Here is a 23092-nt window from a genome sequence, read left to right as displayed (position 1 = left end):
GTTGAGGCGTCAATTTAGCACAGATATACGCATGCAGATGAGAGCGTCAAAACAACGCATTACTATCTATGCGAATGCATTGGTATGCAAGGACATGCGTACGCATGCGTTTGATATGCATGCGTACCTCACACTAATCATGTCCAGGAAATGATGTCACCACCTACAAAATCCCTGATGTATAAAAGGGGTGTGGAAACAGGAAGTCCATTACTCTCAAGACTCTGGATGTGAGCACAAGACTCTGGAAAAGACTCTGGATGTAAGTATAGAGGCTTTGAAAATGTATGTCTGTCTCTCACTGCATTCTGTACTATATACTCTGTACTTATGGTTTGTTTTCTGTTCCTTCTAGACTGTGTGGTTTTCCTGTCCTGGACTCCTTGCCTGGCTTGCTCCTTCCTGTCCGTGGTTACCTGTTGTGGATTGCTCCTGTGGCCCTGTGTAAGTATGAATGTGTATACTATTTTGCTCTACCCAGTATCACACTCTGCCCAGTTTCACACCCTTCGTCACTTTTTGTCTTATGTTTTCCTTTTTTTTTCCTTGTAAACTGGTGCTGCTGTCCCCATTTTGTGCTGCTTTTCCAATGCGGTGCTGCTGTCCCCGTGTTGTGCTGCTTTTCCGATGCTGTGCTGCCCACTGTGCTGCTGGACTGCCTGTAATGTAAGTATTGGCCTTCAATTTTTTTTTTTTGCTTTGGCTCTAACAAGTTAAATTTTTCTTATTTGTTCTTTTCAGTAGTGTTTTACTTGACTGCTGCCTGCTCTTCAATCATGTCCTCCAGTGAAGACCTGACGGCTTCCCAGGGTGGACATGACACTGATTATGTAATCACAGTTGATATACTGATTGGTATGTATTCCAGTGCGGAAGAGCAGGAGCAGTCAAGTGGAAATGAATCTTCACAGGGTCATCGGGTTCAAATTCCTGAGGAGGAAAGACGCTGGTGTAAGTATTCTTTTCATTATCAGACTTCTAATTGGATTTTTTTCAGGTTTTGTATATTTAAACTGTAGTACTTAATTTTTTTATTATTTTATTTGATCTATAGGTTCAACAACATGAGGAAGGTCAACTTGTCATTGACAATGACCTACTCATTCCACTGGTTCAAGAGCGTGTAGCGTTGTGGGACCCCCATGATCATAATCATTCCGACTCAGTATTGATTCGACAACTCTGGAAAGAAGTGACCAGATCGCTGTTGGATGATTGGGACCATGCAAGGCCACAAGTCAGAAAGGATTTTCCTAAGTATTGCAATGTGGTCTCTGTTTTGCTGTAAACGTTGTTGTCTTTTTGTACAAATATTTTTTTTTTCTTCCCACTTCACAATGAAGAGAATAAAAGTTTGTTGGCGTTCGATGAAGGATCGCTTCAATAAGGATATCAGACAGGAGATGCGGGTTAAAAGTGGTGCTGCTCTAAAGCTTTTGAAGTACAAAAACAATCGTATGCTGTCTTTTCTGAGGCCTGCACTTGCTCAGCGAACGTGAGTATCTTTTCTGTTGTCTGACTGTTATACAAACTTAAAAAAAAAATTTAGTAATGTTTTTATTTTGTTTTACACACAGAAAATGGAGCAGCACTATACAACCTGGATCTTCCTCTGTTGGAGCGGCCCTTCATTGACCAGCCAACGAACAGTCCCAATCATCCACCAGCAATGTAGCAACCAGGCAGGCTTCACAGGCTGGGGAACAGACAGCCGGTCCATCAGGCTTTCCCCTCTCCCAGCCCTCTGCCACTGCTTTTGTTGGGACTTTTCATCAGCAGCAGAGGGCCTGGGAGAGGTCAGTCATGCCTGAGTTATTCATTTATGCTCGGTCTTCCAGGATGGAATGAAGGTGATTGGAGATAGACTGGATAGTGGGTTCACTCAGGTGAACACACTTTTCCAGGATGTCCACAGACGCCTTGACTGCTTGGAAGTCGACCTTCAGAGACCGGCCAGACATTTTTTTCAGCAATAGAGTGGGGCGTGTCGGAATACCTTACGCCTGAACTCCAGCTGAACGTCATGCAGGCCTGAAAGGCTGCTTATAGCCAGGCATTACAGCAGCAGCAGTCCTGAAGCTATCAGCCGCAGGCTGGATTTTACGAGCATCAACAAGCACAGCATCACTGGCCTGTTCCCCCAGTTGACAGCTACACCATGCTTCAGAGTGCAGTAGGCCTGCATCAAGCAGCATCCACCACGCTCCAGAGTGCAGCACCCCTGCAGCAAGCAGCATCCACCTTGCTCCAGAGTGCAACACCCCTGCAGCAAGCAGCATCCACCACGCTGCACAGTCCAGCACCATGCGCTGCTACAGAGGCCAAAACTCCCACTCATACAACAAATAAACTCAGAAAGACTCCCACTAGTAACTTGGTGCTGCATTGGAAAATGAAGACCAGGAGCAAGAAATGTCGGCCAAAAATGGTCCTACCATCTCCACCCTCACCTCCCAATGTGTCTCTGTTGTCTAATATCAAAAGAAAGGGGTTATATAGCGCAGTGCGAGGAGCACCAAAAGAAAACTCAGACACCAGGATGGGGTTAAGCCACTGGCTTAACCCCATCCTGGTGTCTGAGTTTTCTTTCGGCGCTCCTCGGACCATGCTTTATAACCCCTTTCTTTTGATTTTTTGTCCTCCATTGGAGGTGTTCGCCTGGAGCTGCCGGGTGACTCTGCACCTTTCCCCTCTTGGGGCTACTTCTTCCAGCGCTCCTAACTAAAACGCCCACTACTGACTCTGTTGTCTAATATGTCACTACCTTCCCTTGGTTGTCCTCCCTTCCAATTTGTCTATCCCTTCCCACACTTCAACTCCTAATGTGTTCTCTACTCCCAATGTGTCCAGTCCCATCCAAGAGCCAATCCTTCAATTAATTGCCCCTTCCCCTGTAACCCCCTTCATCATCAAATCTTACTCAATCATCACAGCTCAACACCCCCAAGGTCCACAATATATCACCATCATACAGACCCCAAACATAAAACCAATTGTTTGTTTGCTGTTAAATAAAATTTTCATTTTGTTTGCACAATCTCTGCTTTCTTTGTCTCTATGCAAAAACACACACATGTGAGTATTGTATTGTTGAGTTAAGTTGTTTTATTAGTAATAAAGTCATCAAACATATGTAGTAAAGTCAGCAAACATATAACATTTACTTAAAGTGTATTAAACCATATCGTCTTGCCATGCAAGACGTCCAATATCCTAAAAAAAGTAAGCAGCAAACTTATCCCTCATGTGGGCAACTTCCACTGTAGTCCTCAGAGGGTGATAACAGTAATCCTGCAAAGTGGTATCAACAGGATCGTAAAGTTCTAATTGTAGTCGCTCTTTTGCCAGGATGTAATTGTGCATAACAACACACACTTTGACCACATCATCAATTGTCTCAGTGTTTAGATTGATTGGTGTTCACAAAATGTGCCATTTTGATGCCAGAAAACCAAAGGCACACTCCACACTTCTTCCTGCCCTTGTCAGTCAGTAGTTGAAAACCCTTTTTGGTGTAATTCAAGTCCCAACTCGAGTACGGTTTTATGAGGTTGGCACACATTTGAAACGCCTCATCCCCAGCCGCAACAAACGGCATTGGCGGTCCTTCATTGTTCGGAAGAGGCTGTGGCGGTGGAAAATTAAAATTATTACCATACAAACATTGGCCCATGTCAGAGTCTTTGAAAGTCTGTGAATCATTTCGTCCAAATGAGCCAACGTCAACAGCGACAAATCAACACTCTGCACCTGCAATCGCCATGAGAAACATCCATAAGTATTTGTTGTAATTGAAATACTTGGATCCACTTCCAGCAGGTTTCAGAATCCGAATGTGTTTGCCGTCAGCCCCCACACAGTTAGGAAAATTATAAATTTCATTGAATTTTGCTGCATTTTTCAGTCAGACTTAAGTTGTGGGTTGGGGGAGGAATTCTGCAAGCAGAACGACACCTAAAGCATGGCAGGTGTCTCCAACAATCCCAGAAAGGGTGGACACTCCAATCCAGAATTGGAAATGTAGAGATCTTAAGGTGTCTCCAGTAGCCAGGAATCTGACGAACAGAAAATGGGGGAAAAAACAGTACATGGCTTTTCTAACAATAATACAAACAACGTGTTTATTTTTCAAAATTAAGTACCTCAGGTTCACCAACAGACATTCCTCAGCAGGAATTGCTCTACGTAGTTGCATGTCCTGCCTGGTGATGGATCCTTACACACATTACAGCACTTCATCGAAGCTCTGTTCAGACATCCTCGTGTATTCGAAAAACTTCCCTGGGTTTTCACGTAGCTCAGTGTACAGCGAGTGGTAGGCTCCACGGCTCTCTCGGACTTCAACGATGGGGTGTTGCCAGTATCGACGACGACGTCTTCTCCGTTTTGCTCTTCTCTTTCTTCTTCACAAGCCACAGCAAAGGCAAAAGCCAATTTTAATTCCAAATCCAGATTACGATAGTAGCTCTCCATTCCAAGATCCATCTTGCAGCTGAATACAGCAGCAAAAGATGAGGATTTCATCTGTGTGGGGTCTATATACACAGAATCCCCATGAGACACGCCCACTGGGTGTGGCTTTTGTCAAGGAAATTCTCCTGGAACAGAATTTCCGCATAACTAAATTCTTTGAAAATTCAAACGCATGTGCTGAAAAATGCAAACGCATGCAAAAATGCATACAAACGCATGCACACGCAGCTTTTTTTGGTGTCATGTCTAAGATGCTTTAACCATGCATTTCAATGCGTTTTGGCACGCGTTTGCGCATGCAGATGATACGCTGCGCACAGAGACGTAATGTTAACTTAGCCTAAATTAAATTAATGTTTGATGTGACCACCTTTTACCTTCTAAACAGCATCAAATCATCAATTCTTCTACATACACTTGTACACAGAAACTCGTCAGGGAGGTTGCTCCAACATCTTAGAACTAAGTACAGATATTCAGTGGATGCAGGCTCACACAAATCTTTTTGTCTTTTCATATAATCCCAGACCGACTCGATGATGTTTATCATCACTTCCAGGACTCCTAGTTTTTCAATAGCCTGGAAATAAGTAAGTACCTGCCCCTATTTTTCAACATTGAAGACACCATTAATCCTAATGAAATCACCAACTCCATTTGCTGAAATGCAGCTTTCCAGGACCCTCCAGTGTGCTTCACTGTTACTGGCAGAAACTCATTGTACAGCCCTCAGTGATCAAACTGCATTCTCATATTTCTAATTTAGATTTTTAGATTTTTTGACTCACCAGTTTAGGGCACCTGCTGTCATTTTTCTGCATCCCAGTTCCTTGGTTTTTCATGTGTAGTTGAGTCGCTTGGCCTTGCTTCCACTTTGAAAGAATGGCATTTGACACAATTCTTCCATGAAGACCATGACTGCGGTATTGTACAAGCTTCCTTCCAACTAACTCCCTTCTATATCAACGCCACACTTTAACAACCCTGCTCCCACGGAACACCCCTTCCCTCCAAATGAACACTCGTACATCTTTTTCGTTTGATAAATTGGCCAAATCGGCCTTTTATTAACAAACATCACAATAAATAACTTCTTTGTAAGGAGGTTCTTGGAGCTTCAAAACCTGGCGGCAACCAGTAAATAATAATGAACCATCCAGCATTACCCCCTGCCGTGACCATAGGCTCGGGGGCACCTTTGTTGCCGGAAAACCTTTTCCATAACACCGACTCTCAGGGACCCCACCCTGTAGAGCCCCCAAATCTGCCAGACAATTAACCCAAATCCAAACATAAAGGGGAGGTTACCATCCACCTGATGTACAACTCCCCCACCACAATTTTGACACCAACTCCAAGAACCCCCTCACCACTGCTCGTCAAAATGACCCAATGATAACATCATCCAAAATTTTTGTTAATTTTACCTTACTTTAACCCCTAAATTAAAGGGCGGGAGGACGGGACCTATGCTCTTGGTGCTTCATGCCAATTGCATCCTGACTTAATATCCCACCCCCCTTAACCGAGGATGGGGAAACCAACTCTCCTATTCGCATGGTCCCAAAAAATGCCCATGAAAACATCAGCCGAAACAACGTCTCCTCAAACTGAGAGCTGCATACTCATGCCAAAATGCCCCCCATCCAGAAGCTTGAATGATACAGGCCTCCGACTGTCGGTCCTAGTGAGACCCTTTCTAAACCCTTTCAGTGCCTGACCTACAAGAAAATGCTTAGTAATATCCACCAAACCCCTAAACTTGAAACCATATGCTATTTCTGCCATAACACGATTAACTCTTGAAATAGATCACCTTTCTGCCACCATCCAACTTAACCAACAAAGTAAAGCACCCACTCCCTCCAAGCTGTTTCGTATACTACCCATGTCCCGTTTACCAAGGATGTATGACTCAAAGAGCTTGATGCTCGAATACCAGTTCCAAGAGCTCCACTGGCCACTTGCAGCCCACGGACTCCGCACCTGGCACCACTGATCGAAAGCGATCCCACTGCATACGAGAAAGAGAATCAGCTATTGAATTCTCTACCCCTGGTCCAAGCACCGCCACCACCCATACATTGAGACTAAAACACCTCAAGACAAAATCACAGCAACCGAATCACTGGGGGAGAAGACCCAGATAAAATTGTTAATCATCATCACCACTGACATACTGTCACAATGAAAACGTATCTTCTTATTGCTGAATGGCTCACCCCAAATTGACAAGGCCACTACAATCGGTAAAAACTCTAATAACGTCAGATTCTTTGTCAATCCTGCTTTGACACAGGTCTTCAGCCATTCCCCTACGCACCATTGACCCTTGCAATAAGCCCCGAGACCTGTACTACCTGCCGCGTTGGTAAACAATTCACAATCAAAATCCTCTACTAACTCAGTGATCATTAGTGACCAGCCATTATACTTTTCAAGGAAGCCCTCTCAAACTGACAAATCCTCCCTGAGTTCCTTCGTTAAACGAACATAATGCCTAGGAGATGATGCCCCCACCGTTGATGGTGCCAAGCGACGTGAAAAAACCCATCCCATGGGCATAATCCGGCATGCGAAAATGAGTTTTCCTAGTAAATTTCCTGCACATGATACTTCATACATAATCTTTTTACTAACCACCTCGGGGTGCTGACGAGCCGACAACAAATTCTTCAATTAAAAGGCACTGCGTATGGCGGAGAGGGAATTTTAAAACCAAAACTAAAACCTTCCTCCAACAAAACCGCCTTATCCCGTTTTAGGTAACTATTTAGAGAGGACCATCATGGAAAGATTCACTGGATTCGCCTCCTTTTGCAGAATCCCCCTCCGGATCTAGATTTCCCTTTCTTGAAACAATACAACAACCTGTGTGACAAGCTTCCACATCCTGAATACTGGTGCTTAAATTTACAGCTCCTTCCGAACTTGCACTGGCCCTCATTGAACAGCCAACATGCTCCCTACCTTGCTCCTGCAGGTCCGGTTTGGGATGTGCCCCCCCCCCCCCGCGATATGCTGGCCATGTCCCCCAGCTTCCCCATAAAAGGACTGCCCATAATGGGCTGGTGTCATCACCTTTAGCCGTAGACCTATATCCTTCTGGTCCCACCATATTGTAGGCCTGACTGCTTTTCTCTGCCGAAACTGCTCGTCGTACATCAACCAGGTTTGCCCTCCATAAGTGCGATGAGCCTCACCGATAGCATCCATGTAGCAGAAAAGCCTGGAGAAATTCTGAGGGGCCTTCTCTTCTATCCCACTAGCTAATATGGCAAAGTCTTGAAGCCAATTTACAAAAGTCTGGGGAATACGCCGCCACCTCCACTTCTCTTCCTCCTCCTTTTTACTGTCATCCTTCTTTCCTCATCCATATTACATTTTTCTAATGGAAGGAGGGAAAATATTTCCACATATTCATCCTTCCATATTTTTTTCTTTTACTTCCATTTTTAGATGGGCTCCTAGAGGACCTTCAAAACATACGTATACTTCTCCTTTTGCCCTAGTGCAGCGCCCCAGAGTCCTGGTCGTTGCAGTACTGTGGCTCCGCCGCTAAGGGGGGCTATGGTACGTCTGATGGCAATGAAGGAGTTCATCTGACCAGGTATCACATACACCAATACATTTCACAGTCGGGCCTCCAGGGGGAGCTAAGGGTGCTATTTATTAGGCCACTCCTCACCGTGTGGGTAAACTGGGGGTCAGGCAGGAAGTTAGTTCAGAAAGCTGACTGGGTTGGAACCAGGCAATACCTTGTGGCAGGGGGTGTTGTGGGGAAGATTCGGTAGGGTCCCTGTCAGGTTTGGGACCCTGACAGAGGCCTGGCAACAAGAAAGAACGTCACGGGACCGTGCCTGCTCAGCATAGCGGCGGTGCCCTAAGAAAGGATCAGAAGCGAGATATATTGTGCTGAGTGAGAAACGAGATCAAAGCAAGAAGGAGAATACCAGTAGGAGTCGTGCTGTAAGACCGAGGCAACATCCTACTGAGGCGCACAACCGGCGGCCGGAACGCCGAGGAAGTATTCATATATCTAGCTCCAAGCAATACTTCAAACCAACGGCAGGACAGTCAGTCACAGGCGGGCTGTCTCACCTAAATCACCTATGCAGACTTGGGGGGCAACCTGTGGAGAGGAGCGACTCTAGGGTCCCGGAAGAGCTCCGAGCCTACCCGTCATACGGGTGCGTCCCAACCATAACACCGGGAGGGACGGAGGATTAGCAGAACATCATCTAATCGAGTTGTTGTGAGGGAACACGAGAAACAGACACAACAGTTGTGGGGACTATCCCGTAAGCACAGCAGGGGAGGACCACAACACATAGCGCTAGCAGGAAGGCACAGATTTCCACCTGCAAGGAGAACTCTGGAGGTGCCATTGGACCGGCCAGACTTGCGCAGCCTGGTGAACCGTATTCCGGACTGAGGACCCAGAGACCTTCAGTAAAGAGGTAAAGAGACTGCAACCTGGTGTCCTCGTTATTTACTGCACCGCACCACCACCACTATCTACATCTATCACTGTACGCCCCTCAGCAGGGTCACGGACCGGGTCTAGCCACCGTGACAACCCCAGAGCAGAGACTCAGAGGCCCGGTACCGGGTACCCCTTGGCCCTGCGGCAGTGGGGGCGCTACAACTTGGCGTCACGAACAGGATCTACTTAAGCCTGAGGAATCGGGTCATGTGTGCCTTGGAACTGTGATTTACTGTACTTGGACTGTACTTTATTGCAAAGACTGTGTGCTGCCATTTACCGCCAAAAGTTCCCGCCAAAAGCCGCCGCCATTGCAGCGCCACAGGGAGCGCAGAGGAAGAAGGGCGTGCCATGGGAGGAGACTACCAAAGCGGCGCCAGAAGTAGCGACCGCCCCCTCCGACTGCTGCTGCGAGAGGACGACCTACCCAGCAGCAGAGGAGAACCGCCCCCTGATTTGCAACGGCGGGAATGAGGTGAAGAAGGAGCTCGACCTCGGAGAAATGGCGGAGCCAGGTGCATGCGGTGCCACCGAATGCCAGACAGCGACGATGAGCAGCAAGTGCCTGAGCAACAGCGAGGTGATCCCGGCTTGCCCTCATCCATCAGAGACGGACTCGCGCCCACCGCCAGTGGAGGAGCCGAGTCTACCTATCCCAGCCACGGAGCCATGGAGGGCGGAGCCACGTCAAGAGGCCGCTCCGGAAGAGCCGCGGTCCGGGCTGCAGCCGATTCCAGTGTCCTCGTCAACGGAACAGATCGACATCGGTGGAATCACATCAGGTGCAGGTATGGACGGCACCCCTACTCCCCCGGCCGATTCTGCTCTCCCGACCGATCCGGCTCCCCTGACCGATCCCGCTCCGGTGACCGTTCCTCACCCCAGCAACAATAACCGTTTCCTCTCAGTGGAGCGGGTAGTCCTCACCCCCGACGCGATGGGGAAGCTGGTACCTCCACTACCGACTAAGATGGGGGAACCCATAGATGTAGGCCAGGACGGGGTGATCCTCCGGTGGGACACCCCCTGGAACGAGCCGTATGGAGCTCCGGGGGAGAGCCTCACCCTTGCGGTACTTACCTGGGAACAGTATAAGCAATGTCTAATCCAACACTGGAAAGATCGAGACGAGACTGAACAACATGATACACAATGTAGAAAGTCTGCGCACAGCAGGAAAGACGTGGTAAAGCGGGGAACTGTGCTGGCCTACCACCCGAAGAGGGGATGGGGCTCCATACAGGAACCGGGACTACCAACGGATGTCTTTGTTACTAGTTACAACGTAAAAACTCCCTGCTGCAGTCGAGATGGTGGCCCATTGCAAAGGGGGGATCAGGTGACCTACACTCGCCACCGGAATGCACAAGGATGGTGCGCTCGGAACGTACACAGGTGTGAGCCTGAGGGAGCGTCGCCTGTTGCCCCGATCATGACTGCTCCAGATTTGCCAGATCTCGTTACTGTCACCACCGTACGCCTTGTGGCGGCTGCTGAACTGGCAAGCAGGATTAGCCTTCAAATCCAGACACCGGTTGTTCTGATGGCATCTGAGAGACCAACTACCAGCACAGGTGCTGCATCGGCCGAGGATAGGAAACCACCTTCTGCACCACAAAAGTAAATATCTTACAACTCTGCATAATATGTAAATAGTTCTTCAAACTGTTTGTTTTTGCTGCTATGTTGCTAAACCCATCCAGGGTTAACTCTTAAAGGGATCCCTTTGTTGACCCGGGATCCCTATTGTTTCTTGTTTTTGTTTGTTTTCTACGTTTGCACAAGTTATCCAGAACTGCTGAATCATGAACAATGCATGATACAAACTCCTTGTACATAGTTAAAGGTGCTTTCTACTGGTTTTATATAAAAGACGGACTCTTTGCGAAGATACGGTTATTGGAACTTGTACTGGAGTCCTTGCTGCATACGGACTTGCAGCTTGAAAAGTTGCACTACCTCATAGAGACTTGGTCCCCTCTTAAAGGGGATGTTCATCGATAGCACTTAAGGAATGATGATGCTTTGAAAGAAGAAGTAATAATGTTGATATGTGAAAGTTAAATGTAACCAATTAGTTAATTGTAAGAAATGTTCAATAATGTTAATAGAAGGATGAGGACAGGAAGTGAACCCGTAGGGGTTAGTGGTGAGTCCTCTTAGGAGCCATACAGAGATGGCTCAGTGATCCTAAACTGAAGGAAAAACATGTTCTATACTGTGTATAGTAGTGGAAGGACAGTAGGCTCGGGCTGAAAGGAGCGGTCCTGTAATAGAAAGGAGAGGCAGTAGGTCTGGAGCCGTTAGGACAGGCGGTCCTGCAGACATAAAGTAGGAGAATGTAGCACAGTTGCTTAAGCCTTATAATGTGTTATAAGAAGGTCTTTAGTGGATTCAGAGTGTACATCCTTAAAGGCAATGTTGAATTAATGTTTACAATTTTGCACTTAGTAGAATACCCGGTTGGGTAAGAAAAGTTATTTGAAAGTATTTAACCATGTTTGTAACGTTTAAGTGTCCTCACCTCCCATAAAGGGAAGCTATGTTCAAATATGCTTATTGTTATTGCACTCACAAAAATTGTATGTCTTTTTGCTGACATGTATTGTTGTTTTCTTCCCAGTCCCGGAGTACTGGATTTAACCGGGTGGGAGTGCAGCGCCCCAGAGTCCTGGTCGTTACAGTACTGTGGCTCTGCTGCTAAGGGGGGCTATGGTACGTCTGATGGCACAGAAGGAGTTCATCTGAGCAGGTATCACATACACCAATACATTTCACAGTTGGGCCTCCAGGGGGAGCTAAGGGTGCTATTTATTAGGCCACTCCTCACCGTGTGGGTAAACTGGGGGACAAGCAGGAAGTTAGTTCAGAAAGCTGACTGGGTTGGAACCAGGCAACACCTTGTGGCAGGGGATGTTGTGGGGAAGATTCGGTAGGGTCCCTGTCAGGTTTGGGACCCTGACAGAGGCCTGGCAACAAGAAAGAACGTCACGGGACCGTGCCTGCTCAGCATAGCGGCGGTGCCCTAAGAAAGGATCAGAAGCGAGATATATTGTGCTGAGTGAGAAACGAGATCAAAGCAAGAAGGAGAATACCAGTAGGAGTCGTGCTGTAAGACCGAGGCAACATCCTACTGAGGCGCACAACCGGCGGCCGGAACGCCGAGGAAGTATTCATATATCTAGCTCCAAGCAATACTTCAAACCAACGGCAGGACAGTCAGTCACAGGCGGGCTGTCTCACCTAAATCACCTATGCAGACTTGGGGGGCAACCTGTGGAGAGGGGCGACTCTAGGGTCCCGGAAGAGCTCCGAGCCTACCCGTCATACGGGTGCGTCCCAACCATAACACCGGGAGGGACGGAGGATTAGCAGAACATCATCTAATCGAGTTGTTGTGAGGGAACACGAGAAACAGACACAACAGTTGTGGGGACTATCCCGTAAGCACAGCAGGGGAGGACCACAACACATAGCGCTAGCAGGAAGGCACAGATTTCCACCTGCAAGGAGAACTCTGGAGGTGCCATCGGACCGGCCAGACTTGCGCAGCCTGGTGAACCGTATTCCGGACTGAGGACCCAGAGACCTTCAGTAAAGAGGTAAAGAGACTGCAACCTGGTGTCCTCGTTATTTACTGCACCGCACCACCACCACTATCTACATCTATCACTGTACGCCCCTCAGCAGGGTCACGGACCGGGTCTAGCCACCGTGACAACCCCAGAGCAGAGACTCAGAGGCCCGGTACCGGGTACCCCTCGGCCCTGCGGCAGTGGGGGCGCTACACTATCATCCTGTACTATCCTGTCTCCCTCTTTTTCAGTTTGAATCAACACTGAAACCCCACTGCTATGCACATCTTCGCTCCCTGCCCGATTAACAGCATGACCCAAAAAATCTGACCCTGGCACCCAAACAGAAACCGGGGAGGCCGGTAAGCCATTATTTGCCCAATCCAATTTGTCTAATAACTCCCGCAAGCTCCCTAATAAACTGACTTCTGACTTTAAAGCACCACTGCTATTCCCACTAAAAACAGTACCTGCTGGGATGCCCAGAACCTAGCTAAAAGCTGCCCCAGGAGAAACTGAATTAAGTGAGGACACACATAACATAGAAACATATTCACCAGGCTGTGTTGGGGCCCAGAACCCACCAGCCGGCCACCAACCCAGGGGCCTGATCTTCCTCGGCATTTCTGACAGGGACTGCCTGGCAAGCCGCCCTGCTCAGACCCAGCGCGATGACCAGGGAGCGACCGGCAGCCCGCAATCTGGAACCAGGAGGCATCATGATTGAAGACTCTTGAGCCTCAGGGCCTGGGGGCGCTGCAGATGCTGAAACAGAAGGAGGATCTCTCATTGTCTCAGCAGCCCCCCGAGCCGGAGGATCGCCGAGGATGGCCACCGCCATCTTGTTGTAGGCTGAGATAGTTTGAGGTAGCAGGCCTGGTCACATGACCGCAGGAAGCCTCGCCCACCGCAGGCATCGGCCACCTGTATGGATTCCTTCCTTGTTGGAACCTGCGATTCAGAGCAGGAGAAGGGGCAGCCAGGACCCGACAAGGAGGATCCCTGGAGGGGCTCCTACAGTGCCGCCGAGACCTAGGAGCTGCATCAGAGGACAGTCTTACCGGTGGTCTCACCCTGCGTGCACGTCTAGCTGAAGGACGATCTTCATCAACTCCAGCAGCATGACCTCCCAGTATCTCCCTGATCTGATCCCTGACATTTGCTCCTTCTGGGGCACCTGCAGCAGCTTTTAGCTGCTCAAGGATATCTGCAATCCCCTTCAGTGAACAGGAGATAAAGGTGAGGAGGGCACAGGACCTTTGCTCTTGGTGCCTCGTGCCGATTGCTAGCCCCCACCCCTTCTCAGACAGATAAACACTGCTCAACTGTAAACACCCCCCCTTATTGACCAACCCCTCTAAACTTTTGACCCTTCTGAGACCGCGCTTCTAACCATATTCATTTTAGCCCCTGCTTGCCCTACAAAGCAAGTAATGGGGCACTCTGCCCATGGCTTCGCTTCGTTTTTCCTCTTCTGGACAGGCTTCTCCAAGCAGTAGATGGATATAGCTGGGTCACATTGGTTGCAGTCAGTTGTGATGTAATGGCACTGCTGGACTTCTTCGGCTTTGAAAGTGAAGCATGATGTGCCTTTAAACTGCTGCACTAAGTTTTCTTATTCAAACACTGCATCTATGATCCTCAAGGTTGTCCTTTTCTTGTTGCTTCTTCAAAAGAGCTTGAAGAGGACATCTTGAAACCCCAGTCTGCTTTGACATCTTTGCCTGGGAGATACCTTTCTGATGCAGTATGACTACCTTGTGTCTTTGTTGCTGTGCTAAATCTTGCTATAGTGTACGACCTATGACATGAAACCCACCTTCATCTTTGTACCAGAGTGTGGCTGTTCCTCACCCAGTTTTAAGCCTCTGACACATATACTTCTGTTTCAATTAACGACTGTGCTTCAACCTACATATTGAATGATAAACATTATCATTTGTTTGTTATAGTTGGTTACTCATACATCAGACTACAATACTACAAATTCCCTTACTTCAAGCGTATCTAGAAGAATTGATGCTGTTTTGAAGGAAAACATTTATATTTCTATTATGTTCATTCAATTGGCGATGTCTTAATTGATAAAAATAAACTGTTAAAACTTTTTAAAAGCATTGTTACTTTGCAGACTTTATCCCACACTTTCCTAAAATCTTTGACAGTAATACATACATATATTAGCACTGCAGTGTGCAAAGGTCTAAGGCAGGTGCAGAAAGAAGTCTGCAAAGTAAGGGTAAGTTCACACAGGACTTTTTTGCTGCGTATTTTTGCTGCGTTTTTTATGCCAATTTTCAGCTGCTTATAGATGTGTTTTTTGTGCGGTTTTGGTGCGTTTTTTTGTCTATTTGTGCATGATAATAAAGTTGAGTGACCCCAGTGGAGCTTAGCATCGCCTTCATCCCAGCGGGGGAACAATTTACGGCGAATTACATGCCATGCATCGGCCTTTTTTTGACGATCACTGTAGTTTGGGCAAGCTACATCCCAAATTACAGGCATTGCTTCCACCTTGGAAAAATAAATGAAAAAGTAATTACCAAATGCAAGATGAAATGAAGCCAACATTCATGACAAGGAAGATACAAACATACACATGCAGAACACATGAACATGTACATAACAGCACATGAGCATCGCAAAGTGTACCATTGCAAACAATCGGATAGATAAATATATCACAAATTAAAAAAATATTACCTCCATGATTAGTTGGGAAACATTAATGCTCATCCTCCTATACCAAGACATGGCTAACACCTCACAATAGATCACAATCAGGACACCTCACAATGGCTCTTCACACCTCACAATGGCTCACAATGGCTCTTCACACCTCACTAACCACACCCCGAAGCTCTTGGCTGTGAGATCACTTTCTGCTGGCCATGATTTTTCTGCACAAAAAATGCAGCAAATAATGCTACATGCGTTTTTGCTGCATTTTTGCAGCGTTTTTTCCATCACCCATTCAAGTCAATGGGTGAAAAAACGCTGCAAAAACGCAGCAAAAACGCTGAAAGAAGTGACGCCCTATGTCCAAGAAACGCAGCAAAGCAGAAAATACTGATCAAACAAAAACCCAATCTGTGTGCATGAGATTTCTGAAATCTCATAGGCTTTGCTGGTACTGTAAAAAGCAGCTGAAAATTAGCATAAAAAAAGCAGCAAAAATACGCAGCAAAAAAGTCCTGTGTGAACGTACCCATAGGGTATGTGTCCACGTTCAGGATTGCATCAGGATTTTTCATCAGTATTTGTAGCCAAAACCAGGAGTGGGTGATAAATGCAAAAGTGGAGGATATGTTTCTGTTATACTTTTCCTCTAATTGTTCCACTCCTGGTTTTGGCTACAAATACTGATGAAAAATCCTGATGCAATCCTGAACGTGGACACATACCCTAACAGTGCTTTTAAAAGGAAAGTGTTAACAGTTTATTTTTATCAATTAACACATCGCCAAGGGAATGAACAAAACAGAATCTCAAAATTCTTGTGCTCAGAACAGCATTATGGGTATATACAGTGGGGAAAAAAGTATTTGGTCAGCCACCAATTGTGCATGTTCTCCCCCTTAAAAAGATGAGAGAGGCCTGTAATTAACATCATAGGTAGACTACAACTATGAGAGTCAAAATGAGAACACAAATCCAGAATATCACCTTGTCTGATTTGGCAAGATTTGTTTTGGAAATGATGGTGGAAAATAAGAATTTGGTCATTAACAAAAGGTCATCTCAATATTTTGTTATATATCCTTTGTTGGCAATGACAGAGGTGAAGTGTTTTCTGTAAGTCTTCACAAGATTGGCACATATTGTTGGTATGTTGGCCCATTCCTCTATGCAGATCTCCTCTAGAGCAGTGATGTTATAGGCCTGTCACTGGGCAACACAGACTTTCAACTCCCTCCAAAGGATATCTATAGGGTTGAGATCTGGAGACTGGCTAGGCCACTCCAGGACCTTCATGTTTCTTACAAAGCCACTCCTTCGTTGCACTGGCGGTGTGCTTGGGACCATTATCATGCTGAAAGACCCATCCATGTTTCATCTTCAATGTCCTTGCTGATAGAAGGTTTGCACTCAGAATCTCACGATACATGGCCCCATTCACTCTTTCCTGTATTCGGATCAGTCATCCTGGTCCCTTTGCAGAGAAACAGCCCCAAAGCATGATGTTGCCAGCCCCATGCTTCACAGTAGGTATGATGTTATTTGGATGCAACTCAGCATTCTGTCTCCTCCAAACACGAGTTTTGTTTCTACCAAACAGTTCTACTTTGGTTTCATCAGACCATATGACATTCTCCCAATACTCTTCTGAATAATCCAAATGCTCTCTAGCAAACTTCAGACGGGCCCAGTCATGTACTGGCTTAAGCAGGGGGACACCATTTTTTGCTCACCATTCTTGTGATCATTTTGACTCCACGGGGTGAGATCTTGTGTGGAGCCCCAGATCGGGGGAGATTATCAGTGGTCTTCCATTTTCTTATTATTGCTCCCACAGTTGATTTCATCACACCAAGCTGCTTGCCTATTGCAGATTCAGTCTTCCCAGCCTGGTACAGGGCTACATTTTTTATTCTCGTGTTCTTTGACGGCTCTTTGGTCTTTGGCATAGTGGAGTTTGGAGTGTGACTGTTTAAGGTTGTGGACAGGTATCTTTTATACTGATAACAAATTCAAACCGGCACCATTACTAAAGGTAATGAGTGGAGGCCAGAGGAGCCTCTCAAAGAAGAAGTTACAGGTCTTTGAGAGCATGAAATCTTGCATGTTTTTAGGTTACCAAATACTTATTTTCCACCATAATTTGCTAAATAAATCTGGCCAAATCAGACAAGGTGATTTTCTGGATTTGTTTTCTCAATATGACTCTTATAGTTGTGTCAATTACACAGCCTCTCTCATCTTTTTAGGCTGTGTGCACACGTAGCAGATTTTTCGCGTTTATTTTGCGGTTTTTCGCTATAAAAACGCTATAAAACCGCGAAAAAAGGCTCACATTAAGCATCCTATTTAATAGAATGCATTCCGCATTTTTTGTGCACATGCTGCATTTTTTTCCTGAGCGGAATCGCATTCTGGAAAAAAAATGCAGCATGTTCATTAAATTTGCGGAATCGCGGGGATTCCGCACACCTAGGAATGCATTGATCTGCTTACTTCCCGCAGGGGGCTATGCCCACCATGCGGGAAGTAAGCAGATCACGTGCGGTTGGTACCCAGGGTGGAGTAGAGGAGACTCTCCTCCACGGACTGGGCACCATATAATTGTTAAAAAAAAAATAATTAAAATAAAAAATCATGATATACTCACCTTCGATGGCCCCCGGAGTCTTCCCACCTCTCAGCGGTGAACGTGGCCGCTTCCATTCCTATAGATGGTGTGTGTGAAGGACCTGCGATGACGTCGCGGTCACGTGATCGCGACGTCATCGAAGGTCCTGCACACAAAGCATCTATAGGAACGGAAGCCGCTGAGATCGGCTGTTTGCGGAAGGTGAGTATAACCATTTTTTTAATTATTTTTAGCATTCTATCTTTTACTATCGATGCGGTATAGGCTGCATCAATAGTAAAAAGTTGGTCAGACTTGTCAAACACTATGTTTGACAAGTGTGACCAACCTGTCAATCAGTTTTCCAAGCGATGCTACAGATCGCTTGGAAAACGGTAGCATTCTGCAAGCTAATTATGCTTGCAAAACGCTAGTTTTCTGCGAGAATATGCATGCCAATTCCGCATACGATATACCCGCGGCAGGAGTTGCAGAATTTCCGCGGAAATTTCCACGGCAATTCTGCAACGTGTGCACTTAGCCTTAAGTGGGAGAACTTGCACAATTGGTGGCTGACCAAACACTTTTTTCCCCCACTGTATATTGTGAGGCAATGAGGGGAATTTTATGCGAGTGACGGCATGTATCAACCAGGATGTGCATAGAAGCGTATTGAGGCCGCTGGAGTGTATTGCAGTTACAGACAGCTGTGGTTGCAGTGCAGAATAAAAGTAAGTTTGGTCTTCGACAAGCTATTTGCTCAAAGCAGATTTAAGAAAACCTGGCATGGGCTTTAAATTTTGGAGTGAACTACAGGATGGTAGTGGGGCAGTTCACTCTCTCCAGTTGTGTCTTACAAGTGGCCCATGGCCACAGATCTCATTTAAAAACCCTGCAGCAACGGTTGAATGTGTCACTGTGTTGGTTTGCAAGCTGCAGAGCAGGTGACTGTGCAACATCCGGATTATGTGTGCAGTCAACACAGAGCCAAGTGAAGTGAATGCCTGGCGCCCCCTCAGCGTGACACGGTGGTGCAGTCGCCCACAGCAATCGGTCTCGGATACTGACTATTTGGACGTACCGTTTGCTTTTTATTTGTGAGTTTTTGGACATTAAAGACATTTTGCTTTGAACTTTACTGGGTCACTGCCTCATGCCTTCAATGCTGTGCTATCACACACATGATGTCATCTCACTATCCAGATTCACCACAAAATAGAGGCTGCATTTCCTGCATCTGTTTTTATACAGTCTGTGATTGTCCCTACTGATTGGCTTTGCTACACCATTGATGTAATAGCTACATTATGAGAAAGTCCACCAATTTCTAAAACTGATTTGCTTCAATCAATTTGCTCAACTTATTTTCCCTGCAGCTCACTCCAATAATTATGTCGGCGCAGGGGCTGTAACAGTCAGAACTCACTACACAGTGTGCTAGAATCATTCTCCTGCTCTTTAGCAGACAATGTGTGCAGCCCCTTCGATGACTGGAAGTGAGTAGCTGCAAGGAGGAAATAACTTAATATTCTTCTAGTTAGACTGCTGAACATTATTACAGTATTTCACCTGTAGATTACCAATCTGTCATAAAGCCTTGGCCTCAATAACATAGAAAATGCATGGACAGAACTGAAAATGTGTGGGTGAGCAAGGGGATCTGGAATCCTGACTTAATTACACTAGTTCTATCAGGAGAAATAGGTCAAAACTCCAACAAAATATTGTGAAAATCTTTTGGAAGGCAACCCCAAATGTGAACCAATATTGAACAAGAGTTTAACAATGTAACAGCAATGCTACTAAATATTAATCAGCATAGGTATCCTTCTAAGCCCCTGGGAATGTGAGGAAAGGTAGAACAGCTGAAATACTTATAGTAGTGACCCTAACTGACCCAAGAAAGGGAAATTAGGGTATGATTAAATGTCAGAAATTGAGAAAAATATGAGTTTTAATGAAAGTGGCTGAGATGTACCGTATATACTCGAGTATAAGCCGAGATTTTCAGCCCACTTTTTTGGGCTGAAATTGCCCCTCTCGGCTTATACTCGAGTCATACCGGGGGTCGGCAGGGGAGGGGCAGCGGGGGCTGTCTAAAAATACTCACCTAGTCCAGGCGCGGTCCCTGCTTCCCCGTCGCCGGCAGCAGCAGCTTCAGCTTCTTCCTGTACTCAGCGGTCACATGGTCCCGCTCATTACAGCAAATGAATATTCGGCTCCACCTCCCATAGGGGTGGAGCCGCCTATTCATTACTGTAATCAGCGGGACCATGTGACCGCTGAGTACAGGATGAAGCGCTGCGGCGTGGGGGAAGCAGGATCTACAAAGCGGCAGGACCAGGTGAGTATACGGGGAGGGGAGCGCAGCGCTGCGCGATAGTCACCTGCTCCTCGTTCCGGGCGCCGATCTGTCTCCAGCAGTGACGCTGAGGTCAGAGGGCGCGGTGACGTGCTCAGTGCGCGCCCTCTGCTAAACGTCAGTGGTGGAGACAGATCGGCGCCCGGAACTAGGAGAGGTGACTATTGAAAGTGCCGGGGGCCTGAGCGACGGAGAGGTGAGTATGTGATTTATTTTTTTTATCGCAGCAAATGGGGCAAGTGTCTGTATGGAGCATCTATGGGGCCATAACATTCCTGGAGCACTATATGGGGCCATAACATTCCTGCAGCACTATATGGGGGCCATAACGTTCCTGGAGCACTATATGGGGCCATAACATTCCTGCGGCACTATATGGGGCCATAACATTCCTGCAGCACTATATGGGGCCATAACATTCCTGCAGCACTATATGGGGCCATAACATTCCTGCAGCACAATATGGGGCCATAACATTCCTGCAGCACAATATGGGGCCATAACATTCCTGGAGCACTATATGGGGCCATAACATTCCTGCAGCACTATATGGGGGCCATAACGTTCCTGCAGCACTATATGGGGCCATAACATTCCTGCAGCACTATATGGGGCCATAACGTTCCTGCAGCACTATATGGGGCCATAACGTTCCTGCAGCACTATATGGGGCCATAACGTTCCTGCAGCACTATATGGGGCCATAACGTTCCTGCAGCACTATATGGGGCCATAACATTCCTGCGGCACTATATGGGGCCATAACATTCCTGCAGCACTATATGGGGGCCATAACATTCCTGCAGCACTATATGGGGGCCATAACATTCCTGCAGCACTATATGGGGGCCATAACATTCCTGCAGCACTATATGGGGCCATAACATTCCTGCAGCACTATATGGGGCCATAACATTCCTGCAGCACTATATGGGGCCATAACATTCCTGCAGCACTATATGGGGCCATAACATTCCTGCAGCACTACAGGTCCTTCTCAAAAAATTAGCATATAGTGTTAAATTTCATTATTTACCATAATGTAATGATTACAATTAAACTTTCATATATTATAGATTCATTATCCACCAACTGAAATTTGTCAGGTCTTTTATTGTTTTAATACTGATGATTTTGGCCTACAACTCCTGATAACCCAAAAAACCTGTCTCAATAAATTAGCATATCAAGAAAAGGTTCTCTAAATGACCTATTACCCTAATCTTCTGAATCAACTAATTAACTCTAAACACATGCAAAAGATACCTGAGGCTTTTAAAAACTCCCTGCCTGGTTCATTACTCAAAACCCCCATCATGGGTAAGACTAGCGACCTGACAGATGTCAAGAAGGCCATCATTGACACCCTCAAGCAAGAGGGTAAGACCCAGAAAGAAATTTCTCAACAAATAGGCTGTTCCCAGAGTGCTGTATCAAGGCACCTCAATGGTAAGTCTGTTGGAAGGAAACAATGTGGCAGAAAACGCTGTACAACGAGAAGAGGTGACCGGACCCTGAGGAAGATTGTGGAGAAGGACCGATTCCAGACCTTGGGGAACCTGAGGAAGCAGTGGACTGAGTCTGGTGTGGAAAGGCGTGTGCAGGAAATGGGCTACAGGTGCCGCATTCCCCAGGTAAAGCCACTTTTGAACCATAAACAGCGGCAGAAGCGCCTGACCTGGGCTACAGAGAAGCAGCACTGGACTGTTGCTAAGTGGTCCCAAGTACTTTTTTCTGATGAAAGCAAATTTTGCATGTCATTCGGAAATCAAGGTGCCAGAGTCTGGAGGAAGACTGGGGAGAAGGAAATGCCAAAATGCCTGAAGTCCAGTGTCAAGTACCCACAGTCAGTGATGGTGTGGGGTGCCATGTCAGCTGCTGGTGTTGGTCCACTGTGTTTCATCAAGGGCAGGGTCAATGCAGCTAGCTATCAGGAGATTTTGGAGCACTTCATGCTTCCATCGGCTGAAATGCTTTGAGATGAAGATTTCATTTTTCAGCACGACCTGGCACCTGCTCACAGTGCCAAAAACACTGGTAAATGGTTTACTGACCATGGTATTACTGTGCTCAATTGGCCAGCCAACTCTCCTGACCTGAACCCCATAGAGAATCTGTGGGATATTGTGAAGAGAAAGTTGAGAGACGCAAGACCCAACACTCTGGATGAGCTTAAGGCCGCTATTGAAGCATCCTGGGCCTCCATAACATCTCAGCAGTGTCACAGGCTGATTGCCTCCATGCCACGCCGCATTGAAGCAGTCATTTCTGCCAAAGGATTCCCGACAAAGTATTGAGTGCATAACTGAACATTATTATTTGATGGTTTTTTTGTTTGTTATTAAAAAACACTTTTATTTGATTGGACGGGTGAAATATGCTAATTTATTGAGACAGGTTTTTTGGGTTATCAGGAGTTGTAGGCCAAAATCATCAGTATTAAAACAATAAAAGACCTGACAAATTTCAGTTGGTGGATAATGAATCTATAATATATGAAAGTTTAATTGTAATCATTACATTATGGTAAATAATGAAATTTAACACTATATGCTAATTTTTTGAGAAGGACCTGTATATGGGGCCATAACATTCCTGCAGCACTATATGGGGCCATAACGTTCCTGCAGCACTATATGGGCCATAACGTTCCTGCAGCACTATATGGGGCTACAACATTCCTGCAGCACTATATGGGGCCATAACATTCCTGCAGCACTATATGGGGCCATAACATTCCTGCAGCACTATATGGGGCCATAACATTCCTGCAGCACTATATGGGGCCATAACGTTTCTGCAGCACTATACAGGGGCATAATGTTTGTGCAGCACTATATGGGGCAAGTGTCTGTATGGGGCCATGATTAATGTTTGTAGGGCACTACGGCATATGGGGCAAGTGT

General features: G+C 46.4%; 1 protein-coding gene across 2 annotated transcripts in view; it reads right to left on the bottom strand.

Annotated features, from left to right (window-relative positions):
• Positions 1-15302, bottom strand: part of MFRP (membrane frizzled-related protein) — a 134267-nt gene extending 118965 nt beyond the window's left edge. Inside the window, exons 1-2 of one of the 2 annotated variants that reach the window (XM_077250505.1) lie at positions 15238-15302; positions 14354-14445 (exon numbers count right to left, since the gene is read on the bottom strand). In XM_077250505.1, the coding sequence (XP_077106620.1) occupies positions 14354-14359 (6 nt within the window). In that variant the 5' untranslated portion in view covers positions 14360-14445; positions 15238-15302. The remainder of the gene's footprint in view (positions 1-14353; positions 14446-15237) is intronic. The other variant, XM_077250504.1, reaches the window with a different exon arrangement.
• Between the last annotated feature and the right edge of the window lie 7790 nt (positions 15303-23092).

The sequence above is a fragment of the Ranitomeya variabilis genome, chromosome 4, assembly GCF_051348905.1.
Source record: "Ranitomeya variabilis isolate aRanVar5 chromosome 4, aRanVar5.hap1, whole genome shotgun sequence".
NCBI lineage: Eukaryota > Metazoa > Chordata > Amphibia > Anura > Dendrobatidae > Ranitomeya > Ranitomeya variabilis.
Note: the sequence above shows the minus strand (reverse complement) of the source record. Positions and strands in the feature narration are given on the sequence as shown.